General features: G+C 43.8%; 1 protein-coding gene across 6 annotated transcripts in view; it reads left to right on the forward strand.

Annotated features, from left to right (window-relative positions):
- Positions 1–19,983, forward strand: part of VPS13D (vacuolar protein sorting 13 homolog D) — a 267,732-nt gene that overhangs the window by 8,253 nt on the left and 239,496 nt on the right. For 5 of the 6 annotated variants that reach the window (XM_043485295.1, XM_043485297.1, XM_043485298.1 and 2 more), the window contains exons 3-12: positions 5,370–5,447; positions 7,754–7,944; positions 8,038–8,118; positions 10,902–11,018; positions 14,108–14,212; positions 15,379–15,549; positions 15,937–16,037; positions 17,161–17,329; positions 19,488–19,589; positions 19,727–19,928. In XM_043485295.1, the coding sequence (XP_043341230.1) occupies positions 5,370–5,447; positions 7,754–7,944; positions 8,038–8,118; positions 10,902–11,018; positions 14,108–14,212; positions 15,379–15,549; positions 15,937–16,037; positions 17,161–17,329; positions 19,488–19,589; positions 19,727–19,928 (1,317 nt within the window). Of the gene's footprint in view, positions 1–5,369; positions 5,448–7,753; positions 7,945–8,037; positions 8,119–10,901; positions 11,019–14,107; positions 14,213–15,378; positions 15,550–15,936; positions 16,038–17,160; positions 17,330–19,451; positions 19,590–19,726; positions 19,929–19,983 lie in introns of those variants that run through there. The other variant, XM_043485300.1, reaches the window with a different exon arrangement.

Here is a 19,983-nt window from a genome sequence, read left to right on the forward strand (position 1 = left end):
ACCCAGTTAATCATGATGTTGTGGTCACTCACCTAGAGCCAGACATCCTGGAATGTGAAGTCAAGTGGGCCTTAGGAAGCGTCACTACGAACAAAACTAGTGGAAGTGATGGAATTCCAGTTAAGCTATTTCAAATCCTAAAAGATGATGCTGTGAAAATGCTGCACTCAATATGTCAGCAAATTTGGAAAACTCAGCAGTGGCCGCAGGACTGGAAAAGGTCAGTTTTCATTCCAATCTCAAAGAAAGGCAATGCCAAAGAGTGCTCAAAGTACCGCACAATTGCACTCATCTCACACGCTAATAAAGTAATGCTCAAAAGTCTCCAAGCCAGGCTTCAGCAGTATGTGAACTGTGAACTTCCAGATGTTCAAGCTGGTTTTAGAAAAGGCAGAGAAACCAGAGATCAAATTGCCAACATCCGCTGGATCATTGAAAAAGCAAGAGAGTTCCAGAAAAACATCTATTTCTGCTTTATTGACTATGCCAAGGCCTTTGACTGTGTGGATCACAATAAACTGTGGAAAATTCTGAAAGAGATGGGAATACCAGACCATCTGACCTGCCTCTTGAGAAACCTATGTGCTGGTTAGGAAGCACAGTTAGAAGAACAGTTAGAACCGGACATGGAATAACAGACTGTTTCCAAATAGGAAAAGGAGTACGTCAAGGCTGTATATTGTCACCCTGTTTATTTAACTTATATGCAGAGTACATCATGAGAAACACTGGGCTGGAGGAAGCACAAGCTGGAATCAAGATTGCTGGGAGGAATATCAATAACCTCAGATATGCAGATGATACCACCCTTATGGCAGAAAGTGAAGAGGAACTAAAAAGCCTCTTGATGAAAGTGAAAGAGGAGAGTGAAAAAGTTGGCTTAAAGCTCAACATTCAGAAAACTAAGATCATGGCATCCGGTCCCATCTCTTCATGACAAATAGATGGGGAAACAGTGGCAGACTTTATTTTGGGGGGTTCCAAAATCACTGCAGATGGTGATTGCAGCCATGAAATTAAAAGACACTTACTCTTTGGAAAGAAAGTTATGTCCAACCTAGACAGCATATTAAAAAGCAGAGACATTACTTTGCCAAAAAAGGTCCATCTAGTCAAGGCTATGGTTTTTCCAATAGTCATGTATGGATGCGAGAGTTGGACTATAAAGAAAGCTGAGGGCTGAAGAACTGATGCTTTTGAACTGTGGTGTTGGAGAAGACCCTTTAGAGTCCCTTGGACAGCAAGGAGATCCAACCGCTTCATCCTAAAGGAAATCAGTCCTGAATATTCATTGGAAGAACTGATGTTGAAGCTGAAACTCTGGCCACCTGATGCGAAGAACTGACTCATTTGAAAGGACCCTGATGCAGAGAAAGATTGAAGGTGGGAGGAGAAGGGGATGACAAAGGATGAGATGGTTGAATTGCATCACCAACTCAGTGGACATGGGTTTGGGTAGACTCTGGGAGTTGGTGATGGACAGGGAGGCCTGGCGTGCTGCAGACCATGGGGTCACAAAGAGTCAGACATGACTGAGGAACTGAAGTGAACTGAACTGAGAGATATTTACAGATACTTTGGCAGATGCAAAGGAGACCGAAATAGTTGTCAAGTGTATGAATTTTGTAGTCAGGCTGGGTTTGAATCCCAGTTCCTTCACTTAGACCACTAACTTGGTCAAATCACTCAAATTATTATTTTCTTCTTCCACTTTTACTGAGATATAATTGATACAGAGTCCTGTATAAGGTTAGGGTGTACAATATAATGATTTGACTTACATACATCATGAAATGATCATCAGTAAGTTTAGTGAACATGCATCATCTCATTTAGATACAAAATTAAAGAAACAAACCTTTTTTCTTGTGATGAGAGTTCCTAGGATTCAATTTTGATATACAGCATATACGTTAACTCTACTTATTGTGTTGTACCTTACATCCCTAGCACTAAATTACTCAAATTCTTAGTGCTTCAGTCTCCCTTTCTGCAAATTGGAGAGAATATTCCCTGTCTCATGCAGTTCTAAGGACTGAACCCATTAATGTGGGTCAAAAAGCTAGAACTACTCTTGGCATTCAGTGGGCCCTCAGTCAGTGTTAGTTATCATCACCATTTAAGCATCAGCATTATGACTGGCTGGTGCATTGGACTTCAAGGATGGACTGTGCACACATGTTCAAAGCAATAAAAATGCAAAATAGCATGGGAGAAGTTGAAGGACAGAGACAGCACTTGTATAATATTTCATTTGTTCAGTCATTCAACAAACACTGAGCACCTGCTTTGGGTAAGACTCTGTATTATGGAATGACCCAAAAAGGGGAGACAGTGCAAAATACTTGGAGCTCAGGCATAGGGTCTGTCTAACCGTAGTTCCACCACTTTACAGTTGTTTGTGACTGTGAGCAAGTTACATAAATGCCTCTTCTTCACCAGCACCCCCCAACACCTCCCACCTTTTCTTTTGCTGTAACATGAGGCTTGTGGAATTTTAGTTTCCTTACCAGGGATTGGACCCAGGCCCTCAGCAGTGAGAATGCGGAGTCCTAACCACTGGATTGCCAGGGAATACCCACCCCTTCTCCATCTTGCCACCAGAGATCAGCCAGGCCTGGTATGAACTCTGGCACTACCGCTGACCAGCTCTGTTATTTGTAAGCAACTGCTTATCCTCTAAGCCTCACTTTTCTTATTTTACAAGTGAAGGAAGTAATACTTCGTTATATTTTTGTGAGGATCAGATTAAGAAATGCATATGAAGTGCTTGGTACATAGTAGGATCTCAGGGTACTATCATCGGCATCATTATTAATATCATCATCCTAGCTCCCTCCTCTGTAGTCCCTGTTCTTAGAGAGCCATTAGCCTGTCTGGGCGGCAGAAATGAGTGTACAGTAATAGAAGCAGTATGTATTATGTTGTTACACTAGAGATCCAACTGTAATGCAGTGGGAGGAGGATCATTCATCCTGTCTGGAGACTCTGAGAAAGCTATTCTGGAGGTGGCTTCTGAGTGGGTCTTGCAGGGTTTTGGTAGATGGCCTGGACTGGGTGACCGCCTTCCAGCAGAATGAGGCCTGTGAGTGGAGGCTGAAGGTGGACACCTGCAGGGCATGTTCAGTTGCTTTGAGGCCAGAAGGTAGCAGCTGCCAGTGCTGAGTCAAGGAGTTTGAACCCTGGGCTGTGGGCATACGTTTAGTTTCCCCCTCCTTTTCTGATTTATAAGCTCTGAATCTCAGGTTGGCCCTTTAAATGAGGTTGACTTTCCTAGAGCCCAGGGAGGAGGATTGAGTAATCATTAGGTATTTACTCTTAATTCACCGTAGTTCTGGCTTCCCAGGTGGCCCAATGGTAAAGAATCCGCCTGCCAATGCAGGTAGACCTGGGTTTGATCCCTGAGTTGGGAAGATCCCCTGGAGTAGGAAATGGCAACTCACTCCAGTATTCTTGCCTGGGATATTTCATGAACAGTCCTCTGTAGCCTGGCGGGCTACAGTCCCTGGGATTGCAAAGAGTTGGACACAACTGAGTGCACACGCACTACACACTAGTGACTAGATTTCTTACTAATCTGAGCTGAGCAATTTTGGCATAAGAGAGCCATCCATAAGTAAGTCTGCAGATTTTCTGCCTGGAAATCAACGAACATTATCATCTATAAGGTGCTTACCTATGCTGGGTGCTTTGTGGCCTGGTTCCTTGGAGGGACCTTTCCCGGCAGGGCCGGATGGGTGTAGGGAAGTAGGAAGCCTTTGATCTGTATTTTGTCTGATTCCCTTGGTTTGGACTCTCGGTAGGCTGCCTTTTCTCTTCGTTTTTGCCTCTGTGTCTTCTTTCGAGACCACCTCCTCTGCTCTCTTTGCTTCAGCTTCTTTAATTGTTCATTGTGTGGATTGCCTGCAAGTCCAGCTCTCCATGTGGTTCATCAGCCATGGAAACCTGGGGCTGTCTGCCTTTGTGACAGCTTTGGGTGTTGAAAAATAGGGCAAGTGAGTCAAATTGCAAATGTTGCTCTTTAAAAGAAGAAACTGTATGGTTTCCTCCCTTTAAGTCAGTTTCAACTGATAAGGAATGTGTTTCACATTTTTTTCCCCAAATGATCATTTTCTCCCCAAATGTGGATATAGGGTTGTTTCTGGGCTCTCTGGGACAATTAACTTGTCCTTTTGGTTTGTCTTAAGGTGTGTGGAACCCTATCTGAAAAATAATTTGGGTCCACTTGCTCAGAATCTGCTCAGATGCTAGCTTTGAATACTTCTTTAGACGCCAGTAAGGCACATCTTAATCATTCAAAGGGGGAAGTAATCAGGTTTCTTGTATTAGTTTGTCTTTGGAGGAAAAGACTTGCTTTCCTTTCTTCTGAGTTCTCTTGCCAGCTAATGGTTGCTAGTTGTTGTTGTCTGTACTTTCTGTTCTTGAAAATATATTTCCGACAGATTTATATGACTCAGAAATCAACTTTGTTGCGCAAACAACTTCATAAAAGGATGGCTGTGTCCCCAGCTTTTTGAGGGTGGGGACCCTGCCTGCCTTTGCTTATAATCCCAGTGGCCAGCACCATGCCTTAGGCACAGGGGACGGTCACTTCCGTAGTTTCAGGAGTGAGTGTCACCCCCGTGACTGTCCCTTTAGTCTGCTTCGGAGACATCTAGTACTTTTGGGTTTAAGTGATGGTAAAAGCTGGGGCTGAAAAGGACCTTGAGCAGTGGTCCAGTTCATGCCTTTTCTCATTACTCTGCAAGTGAGGGTGGGAAGGAGAACCTGTGGAGGTGGGCTTTCCGGAAGAGAGAGTGTACTTCCTTCTGATGACCAACTTTACTGAACTCACAGGAGCTCTTAGACATGGGGTGGAATACATCATTTTAGGAGGGCGGGCAGTGAATGAGGAGAGCTTGTTAAAAATGGCAAATTTCTGTTTCAATTTCAGAGATATCTGGGTGGGGAAACCAGGATCTGTGTTTCATCCCAGGCAATTCAAATGTTAATGGTCCTTGGGTGAATATTAGCCTAAACTTGGGGCATGTAAACTGGCCACCTGGCCAGTTCCCTCTGCGAGCTGAGAATGGCTTTTCCATTTTTAAAGACTTGTAAAGAAAAAAAAGAGAATATGCAATAGACAATTTCTGTAAGGACTGAAATATTTACTGGCTCGTTAGAGTCTGATCCCTGCCCTAAACCCTTCATCTGCTGGCAGACTTACATGTCAGAGTGGGAAGGTCAGGTCATCAGTACAGATAAAGCACAGTGGTAGGTATAGCCTGGGCCTCCATGGGAAACTCACCCTTTACTCTTCACTGATTTGCACACAGTAGGCACCTACTGCATCTGTTGGATGAATATGTTATGGTGTTTTTATTTTTTAGGTGCTGTTGAATTAGAAAACTTGCCTTTAAAGAAAGATGCCTTGAAGGAACTGGAATTACCATTTGAGGTCAAAGCTGGTATGTGAAACAAGGGAGAGGGAGGCAGTATTACATCATTTGGGACGCGAAAACTGAGCACCCTTGTGTCTGGCTCTGTTGGACCAGGAAGAGGCAGAATAGGAGTTTTGATCAGTCTTCAAGTGTGGTCCCTAGGCTGCTAATGTCAGGATGTTCTTGGGGTGGTTGTGGCCCCCAGACTTACTGAATCAGAGTCTCTGAAGAAGTGTCATTGAACCTGCATCATTTTTTATTTATTTTTTGAACCTGCACCTTTACTAAGCTCCCCAGATGATTCTTAAAAGTCTGGGAACTTCAGTCTTAGATACGGGGGCTTCTTATTTTCAGAGAATTCACTGTACATTTTGGTCTTCCCCAGTGGCTTAGCGGTAAAAAACCTGCCTGAAATACAGGAGGCACAGGAGACTTGAGTTAGATCCCTGGGTCGGGAGGATCCCTGGAGGAGGGAATGGCTACCCACACCTATTCTTGCCTGGAGAATCCCATGGACAGAGGAGCCTGGTGGGGTACAGTCGATGGGGTCACAGAGTTGGATGCGATTGAAGTGACTGAGCACCGCACACACGTTTTACATATTACGGAGAGACAGTTGACTCTGTTGAATGAAAGGTGGGCTTGGGTTTCTATTCCACATCTGCCATTTTCTGGCTGTGTGACTTTGGGGCAGTTCCCTCACAACTGTGTGTGTGCTTCCTCATCTTTCAGATGGGACTATTGACGTTACATCGTAGGGTTGTTGAGAGGAATACCCAAGTTAATGCATTAAAATTACTCAGTACAGTGCCCAGCACAAGTCTTGCAGTTACTAGATTTGGTAAAGAAATAAGAATTGTCACAGAATAAAAATATTCTCTATTAAGTGACCATGCATAAAATTAGTCCCTCTTTAGACACTGCTTGTCATTGACGAGTAGCCTATTGATGTCAGTCAGTCTTTCCTTTATTTTGAGGGTACATATAATAAAGTGTACATACAATGCAAGTCAGTTGCTAGGTGAAATAAAATGGAAATTTTGCAAGAGATTTAGGCTTTCTTGAAGTCAACTCAAGTCATGGGTGAACTGCCAGAGTCACGAACAAAGGCAGTGACAAGTTAGAATCTGAAAGAAACTCTCATTAATGATGACATGGTGGATACTGCCAAAGAGTTCTTAATTGAATATCAAAGGATTAAGAGAGGCTTTTAGGGAAAATTGATGTTTTCTAATGTTTTGGCAAAAATGACCCTTGCTCTGCCAAAATGGAATGTAGCAGAAGTTATATTTTGCTGTCATATAATTGTCCTCCCAATTAATTAAGATTAGAATTGCAACTGTGCACTAATTATTGTTAGAATTCTTTGTTGTGAACACTGATGTATGGTTTCAGTTTATAATATAAATTTTATTAAATGTAAGAACTGACTTTCATTTTTCTAGATAAAGCCAAAATTATTTTTTCATTATTTGTTGTGACATATATCTTCATTTGTTACTGGATTACACAACTGATCACTTGGTGTCAATGATACTCTGTTATCTTAAATATAACAGATTGCTCCTGCTCGAATTCTAGGTCTTAGGCAGGCATGATCACACTCTGCTAACGTTCTACTTTTCAAGGTAGACTGTTAGTTGGGCTCTGTGGATCTCTGAGAGATCCCTTAGGTCAGACGGTTCACATGCTCTCATGCTTTACTCCTTGGTGGTGACTTGCCTCTTATTAATTGAAGCGAAAGAAGCCTTGTGTTCTGGGAGGCTTGGCTAGAAATGGTAAAACTCGGGAAATATGTGTCACGGTTTTCCCAGGCCATTTAGCTCTCCCATCAGTCCGAGGTCTCATGAAGAGTCAGCTTTCCTTCTCGATAGAATTCCACCACAACATGACCAACGTTTCAGTCGCTGTGTTTGAAATTGTGTGTATTGTAAGTCTGTTAACTACCAGTAAGTACCTATCAGCCAGCTAATTAATAATGAAGAAGAAATGAGTTGTGTGCCCACGGGCTTGTGCAAGTGCCATGGGGAGAAAGAAACCCCAGGGAAATTTATGATGTGGTCCCATTGGGGAAGAGGTAATTTCCAGAGCAGAGATGTTGCATTTGAAATGAAAACGTTACACTGACCTTGTTCCAGCTTCTACTTTATTATGCCTTTGTTCTTACAGCTCTCAGCCTAGTAGCGTTTGTTTCACATGTAGGAAAACTGGCTGCTTGTTTTCTTAAAAAGTAAATGGTAAAATTAATAATACTCCTTAAAGGACACTAGAAGAATACAGAAAAATAGAATTAAACACGTGTCAGACATTTAACAAGACTTTCCTCTTCCCAGGCTTAATTGGGAAAGTGACCCTTCAGATTCCCTTCTACCGCCCCCATGTGGACCCTTGGGTGATCTCCATCTCCAGCCTTCATTTAATTGGAGCTCCTGAAAAAATACAGGATTTCAATGATGAAAAGGAGAAGTGGTTGGAAAGGGAGCGCAAGAAAGCTCTCCTTCAGGCCCTGGAGGAAAAATGGAAGGCAAGGCAGAAATCCTCTTGGCCTGAGAGCGGTGGTGGTGAGACTCGAAATTGGCAAAGCCCTGGATTATAACATCAGCTCTTTCCTTTGTAGAACGAACGCCAGCAGAAAGGGGAATCTTACTGGTATTCAGTCACTGCCTCAGTAGTTACGAGGATTGTGGAGAACATTGAAGTAAGTCCTAATGGCTTTTGTAAAGTACGAACACGGAGGGGACCGCTCAGGCTTAAATGCGTTTCATGCCACGGTTGCTGGTTTCCCGTGGGTGTAACTGATCACAGAGCGTCTGCAGAGAATGCTGACTGCCCAGGTGTGCCCTTTCCCGGGCGGTGTTGGAGGGAGAGCCTGCAAAGCGAGTCAGACACAGGTTTTTCTTGCTTCAGTTAGTGTGAGTAGGAGTTTTAATTTCACTGACACTTCACTTCATTTTCTTTTTGAATGTGGGAACGCCACTTGCTGAAGGATATACCTTCTAAGAAGACAGATCCTGTCTGGTTGCAGGGCAGATCACTTAATCTCTCTGTTCTCATTTTCTTCCTCTGGACAAGGAGAGTGGTTGGATATGGTTTCCAGTTGATTACATAGTGTGTTTTGAACAACTCTCTCACCGCCGTGTCTGGGGCCATGTGATGAGTTACAGTGCTCGGGCCACTGGCCATATTTTCTGCTTTAATTACCATTTTGTTTTGTCCTGAAAACCAAGAATAGGGTTCACACTAATTTTCAGGAACGTCATAAGAATCAGCTCATACTTAGCAACTCCAGGGTTTTCATGCAATGCCATGTGACAGGCCACATGTTTTTTTAAGGTGTCCCCTCCCCCCCAGAATACAGTCTGAGGTTGCTGGATTCATAACTTTGGTAACGTTGGTAAAAAGATAAGTACATTTGAGGTGACTGCTTTGCATTCTTTTTCAGGCAGTTATTTATCTCATTGATTTTTTTAGATATTGTCATTAATTTTAACTTTATTTTTAATAATAACTTTGAGATTTAGTTCACATACCATAAAGTTTGCAATTTTAAAGTGTACGAACTAGTGGTTTTTGGTATATTTACAAAGTTGAGCATTGATCACCACTGTCTAATTCCAGAATATTTTCATTATCCGTCAGAGATGCTCTATACCCAACTAGCAATCACTTCAGATTCCCCTTTCTTCCAGTCCCCTGCAACCACTAATGTACTTTATGGATTTGTGTAGTCTGGACATTTCATATCAGTGTAGCTATACACTCCGTGGCCTTTTGCATCTGGCTTTTTAGCATAATGCTCCCAAGGTTCATCCATGTTGTGGCATGTATCAGTACTTTATTCCTCTTATGACTGAATAATATATTCCATTGTATGGATTGCCAAAGATGAACAAAGCTGGAGTGAAGTTAAAGTGGTGAAAACAGACTTTATTCAGTGACTCCTGACAGTAGGGGAAAGAGCAGAGCTCCATTTCAGTTGGTACAGAGGTGACCAGGTGTTTCAAAGGGAGAATGAGGGTGTGTGTGTGTGTTGGGGTGGGTGGGGTGGGCAGGGCTCAGGAGGAAAATTACAAAGGGTTGGTCAATGTGGATGTGATTGGGTCAGCTGTATCTGCTAGCTGGACTTCTCTCCTTCCATAGAGATGGGTGACAGGAGCCCCTTTCTTCCTGATGATTGCATTTCAAGGGAGTGGCTTTTGGGTCCTTGAGTTGTAGGAGATACATTACATAGGGACAGCGAAAGGATTCACAGCTGTAAGCCCTTTTTGATAAGTGCTCTAAGACAAGGGAGGGGGATGTGCACTATTGTCAGGTGTTGACTGGAGCAGACAGTCCTGAGCTTTTCCACATAGGAACTCAGGAAGGGGATGGAATGTCGGTCCCAGGGACACAGCGTGAGGCTGCTGGAAGCCTTCATTAAAATTTCAAGTCTTTGAAGTGGAGGTGTTTGAATTGAACATTCATACCTAGAGCTTTTGCAGTTCTCGGGGTAGACCACATTTTGTTTATCAGTTTATCAGTTGATGGACATTTGGGTTGTTTCCCCTTTTTGGCTCTTAGGAATATTGCTGTTGTAAACGTTCATGTGTCTGGTTTTGTGTGAACATGTTTTCATTTCTCTTGCATACATACCTAAGAGTGGAGTTGTTGAGTCATATGGTAACTATATGTTAAATTTTTTGAGGAACAGTTTTATAGTTTCACTGGTAATGTGTGAACATTTCAGTTTTTCCACATCCTGACCAGCACTTGTTATTGTCTGTTTTTTAATAATAGCCATATTAGTGGGTACGAAGTGATACCTCAGTGTGGTTTAGATTTGCATTTCCTTAATGGTTAATGTTGTTGAGCATCTTTCCAGGTGCTTATTGGCTCTTTATTTATCTTTTGGAGAAGCGTCTATTCAAATTCCTTTTCCATTTAAAAAAATGAATTCTTTACTATTGAGTTGTAAGAGTTCTTTATGTATCCTGGATTCTCCCTATGAGATACACATGACCTGCAAGTGTTTTCTCCCATTCTATGAGTTGTCTTTTCACAGTCTGCTGTTTTTTATTTCATTGAAGCAGAGTGCTTTTTCAGTAGGCCCACTGTAGAGGCACGGGGAAATAAATAAGGTCAGAGTGGAAATGCCCTGTCCAGGTTTGAGGGCACAGGGACCAGATGAAGATACCATGAGAGGGAGGGCCAGTTATCTAGATACAGTGGTACTACTTTAGTTCAGTGTTTAAGGTGTTTTCTGAAATGATTCCATGGAAGTACCATTGACTGTCTTCTTGAGTTGGCACTAATCAAAAGAAATGTCATTCATGTCCAGTTTGTGATTCTCTTAGGAACTTAGAATATTGGGTGTGTATGTGACATACGCGTTTGTGTAAAATACCTGCTGTGGTTTTCTTAAGTGGCTCAAGCACAGTTTGACCCTTGCTTATAGTACTCTACCTGCCACAACTGTCTAAATGTGTTTTTCCCCTCCTGCAGTTAAAAATTCAAGATGTCCATTTGCGCTTTGAAGATGGTGTCACCAACCCTTCCCATCCGTTTGCATTTGGCATCTGCATTAAGAATGTATCCATGCAAAATGCCATGAACGAGCCTGTGAGTATCTAATACACCTGCAAACCAGGAGGAAATCACCAGGTCTGGGGCATTTGGGGCTGTGCCTTGGGTCCTTTCATGTTCTGTGAGATCACCGTCTTTTTCTCCATGTTCTTTGGCAGGTGTGGATGTCTTTTGTGTTAATTTCCTCTGACCTATCATTATTTCACTCGTCCATCAATGTTGTCACATTTTACACATGAAGAAACTGAGGTGCAGAAAGGATCTTATTTTTTTTATTTTCTTCTGTCCTTACGTGCACTCTTGGGGTACACTCACTCTGTTTCAGGGTTTTATCAGCCACCTGGGAATATGTGCCGACGTCATCCACATCTTGAAAGTCATTCTCCCCACCTCTTCTGGCCTTCAGATTGAAGGTCTTTTCCTATGGGATGCCTCTGTGGTATTTTGTTGTTTAGTCACTCAGTCGTGTCCGACTCTTTTGTAACCCCATGGACTGTGGCCCACCAGGCTCCTCTGTCCATGGGGTTCTTCAGGCAAGAATACTGGAGTGGTTTGCCTAGCCCTGCTCCAGGGGATCTTCACAACCCAGACATCGAACTCGTGTCTCCTGCATTGGCGGGAGGGTTCTTTACTGCTGGTCCATATGGAAGCCTGTGGTATTTTAGGCTTGTTATAATTAAAATGATCCCGTTATATTCCAGCTGCCCATTTTGCTTCCCTGAAACCAACTTTTTTCCTTTTTTCCTCTGACATGTTATTGCATGTTACAAACCAATCACATGAAAACTGACTTTTGAGCCCTTTTTGTGCCAGACACTATTCTTAGTGGTTTACTTGATCTTTCATGTTGAATTCTCATTACTCTTCACTACCACTGTTATCCTGTACTGTAGCTGAGGACACTGGAGAGCCCACAGAGCCTAAATATCTGCTCTCTCCGGCCCTTTACAGAACAAGTTTGCCTCCCTTGCTTCAGACCACGTGTTCTTGCCCATGACTCTCGTCTTTAGACACCTGTGCTCATTTCTTCACTTCTTATTCCTCAGCTTCTGTATCCATTTGGTTACAACGTCCTGCCAGTTTTCCCTGCAAGGTGTCTCAAACATGGCTCTTCCTCTCCCCTTCACTTCAGCTGTCTGAGTTAGGATCTTGTCAGCTCCTGCCTGAGTCAGTAAGCTCCTGACTTCCTACCCTGCCTCACTTCTGTCCCAGGCTCTTGATTCGTCCTGTGCCAGGGCTTCTCAGCCTTTCCTACGTCCCGGCATACGGAGGAGAGTGATGGTGTTTGTACAGGTCAAAGGGGCAAGTGGATGTGGCTGCTTGGGGCTGGAGGTGTCCTGAGAGCAACCGGGTACAGTGGATCCCCAGCAAGATGGGCTTGAACACTGCGAGTCCACTTGTCCACAGACTTCTTTTAAAAAACAGATCACAGTATCACATGATCCTTCAGTGCAGAACCGTGAATAGGAGTGCTGAGCAGAAAGTTATATGAGGATTTTTGACTGCAAGGAGGGTTGACGCCCCTGACTCCCAAGTTGTTCAAGGGTCAGTGTATTCTGAACTGTAGTTTGGTCCTGTAGACTTGCTTGTTATCTTGACACACTCATGACTCCATTTGGGGTAGAGGGGAGCTCTACCTTGCACTGTTGCCAGGGTTCTCTTTCTAAAACACATAGCTGGTTCTGAAACATGGCTGCATCCAAACCCTCAGTGACTTCATGTCCCTTCAAGTGTGACATCCGAACTCCTTAGTATGTCAGACTTCTTACTGTATCAGTTTTCTTGGGCCTAGATAACAAATTACCGTGAACTAGATGGCTTCTTCTGTGCTGGAGGCCAGAGTCCAAGGTCAAGGTGTCAGCAGAGTTGGTTGCTCCTAGAGACTCTGAGGGAGAAAACTGCCCCCTGCGTCTCTCCTTGCTTCCCGTGGTTGCCTTGGCTTGTGGGTGCATCACTCCAGTCTCTGCCTGGATCTTCACATGGCCTTCTCCCCCTATGTCTGTTTCCTCTTCTTTTAAGGACACCAGTGATTAGATTAGGGCCCACCCCAATCCCCTATGACTCTTTTTTGCCCCCACAAAGAATTCAACAGTTTTAATCATATAAAATAAAATACAGTGAAGAAACATATTGCTCAGGGTCTATCCCAATCTAGATGACCTTATTTTTTTCCACAAAAAGTTCAGTTTTAATCATATAAAATACAATAAAAGCCATATTGATCTTCTTTCCTGAGTTGTTTTAGGTGTAAGGTTAGGTTGTTTATTTGAGATTTTTCTTGTTTCTTGAGGTAAGATTGTATTGCTGTAAACTTCCCTCTTAGAATGCTTTTGCTTCATCCTGTAGGTTTTGGATTGTTGTGCTTGCATTTTCTCTAGGTATTTTTTGTTTTCCTCTCTGATTAGTATGACCTTATTTTAATCTGACTATGTCTGCAATGACCCTATTTCTGAGTATGTTCCCCCACTCACAGGTTTTGGGACAACACAAATTTTGCAGGGTGCAGGGGGAGCTTTTCAACCTAGTATACCTAGTAACACTCCAACTTACTTTTCTTAACACTCAAGTAACTCTCCACTCCTTGTGTGTGTCCGTACACGTGTCCCAGTACTGCCGCACCCCTGAACACAGTGCTTCCGTACACGTGTCCCAGTACTGCCCCACCCTGAACACAGCGCTTCCCTACATGTGTCCCAGTACTGCCCCACCCTGAACACAGCGCTTCAGTTGCACAGATGTATTCACTGTCCTTTGGAGCAATTGGGCCTATTGTGTCATTGGCCCCACTCCTTGCAATGTGTCCCGAACCTTCCCTTCTACCCTCTGTCTGAAACATACATAGCTTTTGATACTTACCTGCCCAGTGGTATTTTTTAGTTGTTTGCTTGTAGCATCTTATATATTCTTCCTCTGCTCTCCTCTGCTTAATTACACTTGTTCACATGTTTGTGTTTCCATTTAGTTAGATTCTCAACTCCATAAGAGCAGAACCATGTTTTCATTGTTTTGTATCCTCAGCACCTTGCAAAGTGCCCTATGTATGATTCGTCACTAATGGCCTGTTGAATGAATGAATAGATTTGTAAATAAAGAATCATCTTGCTTTCTTCCCTGTCTTCCCTCAGGTACAGAAATTAATGCGGAAAAAGCAATTAGATGTGGCAGAGTTTAGCGTCTATTGGGATGTGGATTGCACTTTATTGGGGGATTTGCCTCAGGTGGAGTTACAGGTATGATTCTGGCAGGGCTGTCCTATAACACAGCACAGCAATGAAGTGTGTAGGATCACGGCCATATAGGGTTTTGTTCTCTGTGTCTCTGTTCCCGTTCCCACCCCCTTTCCCTCCTTGGCATCCGTTCTCGAGTATGTATGAGTGTTTTCTTGAGGTACCTGCTATGTCTGTAACTCTAAAAAATATATAGGGATTTGTGTATGTTTTACATTTATAGTGTATTATAGATTTGTTTTCTTTTTTTCATTTAAAGCTCCATTTTTGTCAGTGTTGCATTTTATACTTTTGATTCATTGCTTCTGTTGGATGGTATTCAGCTGCAAGCACTTAACGTATTAGTGTTCTCTACTCTTTTGGCCACCATTGTACACCCAGGTTTTCAATGAATGAAGAAGCACATCTGACTGTTAAGAAGAGATTTCTTACTATGTTTTGTGTTGAAATTTCACCTTTGGTGGCATTCCTTTAAGAATACTTAGAATGTCATTGTAAATCATTGGATGTAAAATTGTGAAGGATATTTAGAAAAATCTCAGTTTAATCTTTTTGTAAAGAAATTGTACTTGGTTTTAAGTGAAATGGAAAGAAAGTTCTCATATTTCCCTCAACCACGATTATCCTTGCATGCTGTTGTCCAGAATGGTTTTTGTTTTGCCAGTTTGATTAAATAAATATTGTGCATTCATACAGTAGAGTATGCAGCTAAAAAAATAAAGGGCAGAGATCTTTATAATGAATACATAATAGTCTCTAAGACAGTATTAAGTTTCAAAAACTAAGGTAAAAAAGCATGTGTGCCTTCTGTGTAAGACTGGTTTTAAAAACCAAAAAGTTATGCATTTGCCTCAATCTGCAGAATGCTTCTGGTGGACTGTGTAAGAAACTGGCGTCATTGGTTGCCTCAGAATAGGGTAACTGGGTGACTGAAAGAAGGAGTAGGAAGGAGACATTTCAATTTTTTGCCTTTAAAATTCTAAACTGTGTGAATGTATTACCTGTAAGAAATATAAATACAAATTTAAAAATGCTGGAGAGCTTTAGATTCCCAGTTTTTTCCTGCTTTTGGATTCTGATGTCATATGCTGTAGATTAGACAGCATTACACCAGGCGACTCGATCTGGGAAACGTCTGCTGTAATGACAGCCATTCTTGTGACACTCAGGAGGCCATGGACAGGAGCATGGAGAGTCGTGACCATCACTACATCTTGGAGCCTGTTTGTGCATCTGCTCTTCTGAAGAGAAACTGCTCCAAAGAGCCTCTGCGCTCTCGGCACACTCCCCGAATCGAATGTGATATTCACCTGGAGACCATTCCCTTGAAACTCTCTCAGGTACCCTCCTCCTTCCTGTCACTGTCTTCTGCTAACTGGGGTGTTGATAGAAGGGTCCCCTCATGGGAAAGGAAGTGCGCATGAGACCCAGCTACGGTGGATGCAGAACCCACTGTCTTTATACGCTCGGGTTGGGTGTGTCTCAGGTTAGTTTGATTTGATGTTTTTAAGTGCTGAATGAAGAGCATAAGAGAGACAGTGAATCTGTGTACTTAGCTGATAGTGTTCAGAGAGACATGCTATGTAGTGCTGGAGCTTGGTCTTGCAGTTGGCATTGGATTTCAACTCACTGGGTTGGTATGACTTGTCCCTGTGATGTGTAATGTCTTTACTGAGCAAAAGAAATAAACTAGTTCTAACCTTGTACCGCTTAACTTCTATTAAAAGCTGCAGTACCGGCAAATCATGGAATTCCTCAAGGAGCTGGAGCGAAAGGAGAGGCAGGTGAAGTTCCGAAAATGGAAACCCAAAGTGGCCGTGTCTGAGAAGTAAGGCTTGTCAATTAAGTGTTGTGTGTGGAATGCATTTTCTAGCATGTTCTTTTTGTAATATAGATCAGAAATGTGCCTCACTGTCTTCACATGGTTGAAGATGAAAGTATAATCGATTTTTCTGGTTTTAAAATGCCCTTTCTGTTGTCATTGTTACCATGCTGTCATGTATCTCTGGTGTCACGGGTTTACTCTGAGGTCGAGCATAGTGGAGTTTAGAAGGTCCTCTCAGTCTCAGGCATGTTTCCCTGGTGCTTCAGTGGTAGAACATCTGCCAGCCAGTGCAGGAGACACGGGAGACTTGGGTTCAATCCCTGGTCTGGGAAGATCCCCTGGAGAGGGAGATGGCAACCCAGTCTAGTATTTTTGCACGGAGAACTTAATGAACAGAGGAGCCTGGTGTGTTACAGTCCATGGGGTCGCAAAGGGTCGGATACGACTTAGCAACTGAGCAACAGCAGCAACAACTCAGTCTCATGTAGCGAGGAGACTAGCCTTGCTCTGGTGGGATCTGACAGTGTGGTAAATATTTTGTAGCACTTCTGAACCTACTCCCTTGTATCTTTTCTCCTAACCAGTTTGGTCAGCGTTTATGTAATACACTTGATGACATCTATAGCATAAATGTCCAAAGCATCAGAGTCAGACACGACTGAAGTGACTTACCAAGCACATAGGATAGATAAATATTTTCATGTAAATGTGCTCAATTTGACCAGTCAATATATTAAACCTTTTTAAAAGATCCTATGTATTTCCAGTCTTCCCTGAAGTCTTCCATTTAAAAATCTTTAACAGTCAAATCCTTGCTGATTATCTTACAATGGTATTTACTGTAAAGCCATCAGTTGATTGTCTGTCAGTGGGAGAGGCTGATGTCACGGGTCATTCAGACCAATTGAGTAATGTACTATTATCGGTGTATCTATCGAGGATGCAGTGGATTAGCTTTCCCCACGGGTTGAAGTTAGCCTAATATTATTTGAATTTGAGGCATAAAGTGATGGCCGACAAGAGAAGACATGTCTAGAATGGGAGTAGTGTGCTGTGGATCGCCCTGGGTCGATAGCATTTTCATCACTTTTGCTGTAAGTAACTAGATGGCTATGAAATGTTTCAGCTGCCGAGAGTGGTGGTATTTCGCTTTGAATGCCAACCTGCACGAGATCCGGGAGCAGAGAAAGCGCTGCACATGGGGCTTCCTGTTGGGCCGGGCCCGTGACGCCGTGTCTTATACCGACAAGTACTTCACCACATTGAGAGGAGGCTTGCTATCTGCAGACGACAAGGTAAGGGTGTTGTCTCGCGTTTCTCGTCTCCACTCAGAGGGTAAGAATGTCTCTTCAAGACTGAAGAAAATGGAATCTGTGAAGAAATAAAAGTCTTTGTTCGGGATCATAGTTTTTTAGGATAAAGTTGGCCTTACTAGGGTGAGAGCTTCTTGGAAGGCTGGGTTTTGCCTCGGCAGAAAGCTGTCTCCACCTTCTGTTGCTAGAGGGTAGCCAGGCCATGGGCTGGGAGAAGGAAAAGGGGCTGTGATCCTGCCAGGCCCCCCTGCTGTCTGTGCAGGGCCCAGAGAGACTTTGCATCTAGTCTCTCCTATCGAACACCTGATCCTAACTCTTTTCCTCAAATTTCCCATAATCCTGACGAACTTGATGGACCCTGGAGTTTTGGGGGTGGAGCCTAGGCCAAGGGTGTGCGGTGAGGGGAAGGCCAGCTCCAGTTTCAGTTACCTGCAGGACCAGAGACCCTTGGAGCTGGCAGTCCTAGGGTCCTGGCCTGGAGCTTCCTCTAGTTCCAGTCTGGCTCCTCTGTCTGCTCGGGGAGGGCCGTGGGGAGTGTTTTCCTCCTTGATTTGTTTCGGTTTTGTGAGCGTTAGTTTTTGTAATAGCAATTTAGACTTATTCCAGCCTGGGGATTGTCTCAATTAACTCTTTCTTTAGTAAACACTTCTAAGCTTCCCTTTAGCACCTTTCTTAGCTTGGGCTGCTATAACAATATTCCACTGGCCGGGGCACTTTAAACGGTGGATGTTTACTTCTCACAGTTCTGGAGGCTGAAATTCCATGATAGAGGTGCCAGCAGATTTGGTTCTTGGGGAAGACCATCTTCCTGGTTTATAGGCAGCCGCCTTCTCCCTGTGTGCTCATGTGGCCTTTCCTGGGCAGAGAGAGAGCTGTTTGTCTTCCCCTTCCTACAAGGGAACTAGTCCCATAATGATGGTCCCATCCTCATCACCTCATCTAAACCTGTTCACCTCCCAGGGGCTCCATCTTCAGATCCTATCACGTTGAGGGTTAAGGCCTCAACATGAACTTATTGGGGGGACACATTCAGCCTATGAGAGTATGCCACTGTGGTAACCAGTGGCAATGCTGCCTCCCTGGGTGTTCTCACCTGTCTTGCCAGCACCCTGAGGTATGACCCACTCTGCTAGTGCTTTTTTCATGAGTGTCAGGCGTGGTTACTGACATAGAAGCCTTAATAAAAGGATGGAATAAACCAGACCTTTTGTTTTGGATAGTTTTCTTAAAGGCATAGGGAAAGACATGGGGCAAGGGAAAAATCTAAATTACAGCTGAGCAAGTGAACATGTATAATCTCCTTTTCCTTAATGGCAGGGTGTAAGGCTTCCCTGGTGGCTCAGATGGTAAAGAATCCACGTGCAGTACAGAAGACCCAGGTTCCATCCCTGGGTCGTGACGATCCCCTGCAGAAGGGAATGACAACCCACTCCAGTCAATATTCTTGCCTGGAGAATCCCATGGACAGTGGGGCCTGGTGGGCTATAGTTCATTGGGATGCAGAGTCTGACACCTCTGAGCGACTAACAACTTTCACTTTCAAGAAACAGCTTAGGAGAGCTGACTCCACTTTCTTCCGCGTCTTTGTGTATTGCTGGCCACTGTTCTTTCCTAATTAGTATGAAACAAATGATAAATGACCACTTCCTTGCTAATGTCCCACATGAAACATAAAGAAGCTGGAGGCCTGCACACTTACTCTGTAAACTAGGTCCTCAGTTTCCTCCTCTGACTTGGGAAGATTAACAGCCAGCCACCAACTTGAATCAGTTAAGGTAACGCATGTGAAAGCACTTTGTAAACTGCCTTTGCTGAGCAAAGATGGGCTCTTTGAGCAACACTTGTCCTGCAACACTAGTCCTTCACTTACCCGTTAACAACTCAATACCATCTCTGCTCCCTCTGCACTTCCTGTTAGTCTCAGAGTACAGGTAGGATCTACCGGGGTTATATGGAAAAGCTGTTTGAACCAGAAGCTTAGCAGTTATGGAACTCACTGTTTATCTTCATGGTTTCTGGGCCTTGGAAATTTTGGAAACATTGGGGGCCAGGTGGGTTCCTTTAGTACTGGACGGGTTCGTGATGGTGTCCACTTTCTCTGCAGCCATGACACCTGTTTTGTCTGACTTCACCCGAACAGGAGGAAATGTGTCGGATTGAAGAGGAGCAGAGCTTTGAGGAACTGAAGATATTGCGTGAACTGGTACATGAGCGGTTTCACAAGCAGGAAGAACTGGCAGAGGTAGGAGACCCTCCAAGAGAATCTGTGTTCACACCCAGCATGCTGAGTGCCTCTTGGGGCACAGAGAATGAGTAGTGGCACCTCATGCCCTGTCTCTGTTTTTGGTCCTCACGTGTGCTCATTTCTGATTGACACAGAGCCTACGGGAGCCTCAGCTGGATCCTCTGGGAGACTCTCCTGGAGACCCAGGCCCTGGGGGAGGCAGCGGGATGCTACAGTACCTTCAGTCCTGGTTTCCCGGCTGGGGTGGCTGGTATGGGCAGCAGAGCCCTGAAGGGAAGCCAGTGGAGGGCCTGATGGCGGAGCCGCAAGAGCAGTGGACTCCTGAGGAGATCTTGGGTAAGGCAGGAACTGGCTTTCACGTGCCCTTCTTGATTACAGTGAAGGGAGACAC

The sequence above is a fragment of the Cervus canadensis genome, chromosome 13, assembly GCF_019320065.1.
Source record: "Cervus canadensis isolate Bull #8, Minnesota chromosome 13, ASM1932006v1, whole genome shotgun sequence".
NCBI classification, from domain to species: domain Eukaryota; kingdom Metazoa; phylum Chordata; class Mammalia; order Artiodactyla; family Cervidae; genus Cervus; species Cervus canadensis.